The following is a 1,377-nucleotide window of genomic DNA, read 5'->3' on the forward strand; positions in this document are numbered from 1 at the left end:
TTCGTGGGTTCGAGCCCCGCGTCGGGCTCTGTGCTGACTGCCAGCTCAGAGCCGGGAGCCTGTTTCAGAGTCTGTGTCTCCCTCTCTCTCTGACCCTCCCCTGCTCACGCTGTCTCTCTCTCTCCTAGAAATAAATAAAAATATTTAAAAAAAAAAAAAGAGAAGTTGAGGCCTGCATCCATCCTTGCCTTTCCCAGTCCCACTGGTCACTGCCCCTCTCGGGCCCAAATTATATCTTCCCTGGTCCTGCAACAGCCTCCTTACTGGACTCCTGACCTCTGTGTCTTTCCCTCCTCTAATCTCTGCCTCAAACTAAAATATAAGTTCATTTCAGGTCAAACTCTTGCTTAAAAATGACACTTATTCTCTTTGGAGTAAAGTCCATACATATTTCAGCATGGAACTTAAGACTCTTTACGACTTTTCCCCAATATATTTTTTATCCTCTCTTCTGACTACATTTTCCTTTCACCTGACATGTCCCCCACCCCTCACCTTACCCACCTACTAACATCCTCATTCAGCACCTCCCTGGGGAAGCCCTTCCCAGACTCCCCAGTTAGGACTGGTCACCTGCCTCTATGAAAAAAATAGGTGATTTTTTTGACTTATTTTTAATTTTGTTTAATGTTTGTTTTTTATTTTTTGAGTGAGAGAGAGAGACAGAACACAAGTTGGGGAGGGCAGAGAGAGAGGGAGACTGAGAATCTGAAGCAGGCTCCAGGCTCTGAGCTGTCAGCACAGAGCCCCATGCGGGGCACAAACTCACAAACCCTAAGATTGTGACTTAAGCCGAAGTTGAATGCTTAACCAACTGAGCCATCCAGGTGCCCCTGAATTCTTTTTAAAGTAGTATCTTTTCCCATTGAAGTTGTATGGGAAATAAAGGTCAAATACTTCCTGGGGTACACCTTTGAAACTTGCATATCTCAAATGTCCTTCTTGAATTCTCCCCCTTAATTAATGATTTGAACATATATAGGATTCTGGGTTGGATATAGGTTTTGCAGTTTCCCTCAGCATTCTGAAGGCTTTTTAGGAGTGCACTGGAGCTCTCCAGTATAGACAAATCCAATCAATGTCCTTCCAGTTCTTGGAAATACTTGTGTTTTTCTCCTCCCGGCGAGTAGTAAAACCTCTATCTCCAGGTTTCTCCAAGTTCGGACTGATGTAACTCAGCATTCCTTCATTGTGCTTGTTACTAGATGGGATCTTTTAATCTTAAACTGTATGCCCATTCGTTTGGGGTGATTTCTTGAGTTACTTCTTGATCGTTTCCTCTGATCTAGTTTCCATTCTTTCTCTCTGAAACTTCTATTATTTGGGTTTCCTGGACTAGTCCTTGAATTTTGTTGTACTTTCTTTCCTATTTTTCTG

The 1,377-nt window shown here is 43.1% G+C and overlaps 1 protein-coding gene across 1 annotated transcript in view; it reads right to left on the reverse strand.

Moving 5' to 3' along the window:
- Positions 1-88: 88 nt before the first annotated feature.
- The window catches only part of LOC120227673 (xanthine dehydrogenase/oxidase-like), a gene marked incomplete at both ends in the record, with an annotated part of 7,404 nt that continues 6,115 nt past the window's right edge, over positions 89-1,377 (reverse strand). The window contains one exon of the mRNA XM_039225738.1: positions 89-124. Within this exon, the coding sequence (XP_039081669.1) occupies positions 89-124 (36 nt within the window). The remainder of the gene's footprint in view (positions 125-1,377) is intronic.

The sequence above is a fragment of the Hyaena hyaena genome, unplaced genomic scaffold, assembly GCF_003009895.1.
Source record: "Hyaena hyaena isolate Hyena2069 unplaced genomic scaffold, ASM300989v1 scaffold_2749, whole genome shotgun sequence".
Classification (NCBI taxonomy): Eukaryota; Metazoa; Chordata; class Mammalia; order Carnivora; family Hyaenidae; genus Hyaena; species Hyaena hyaena.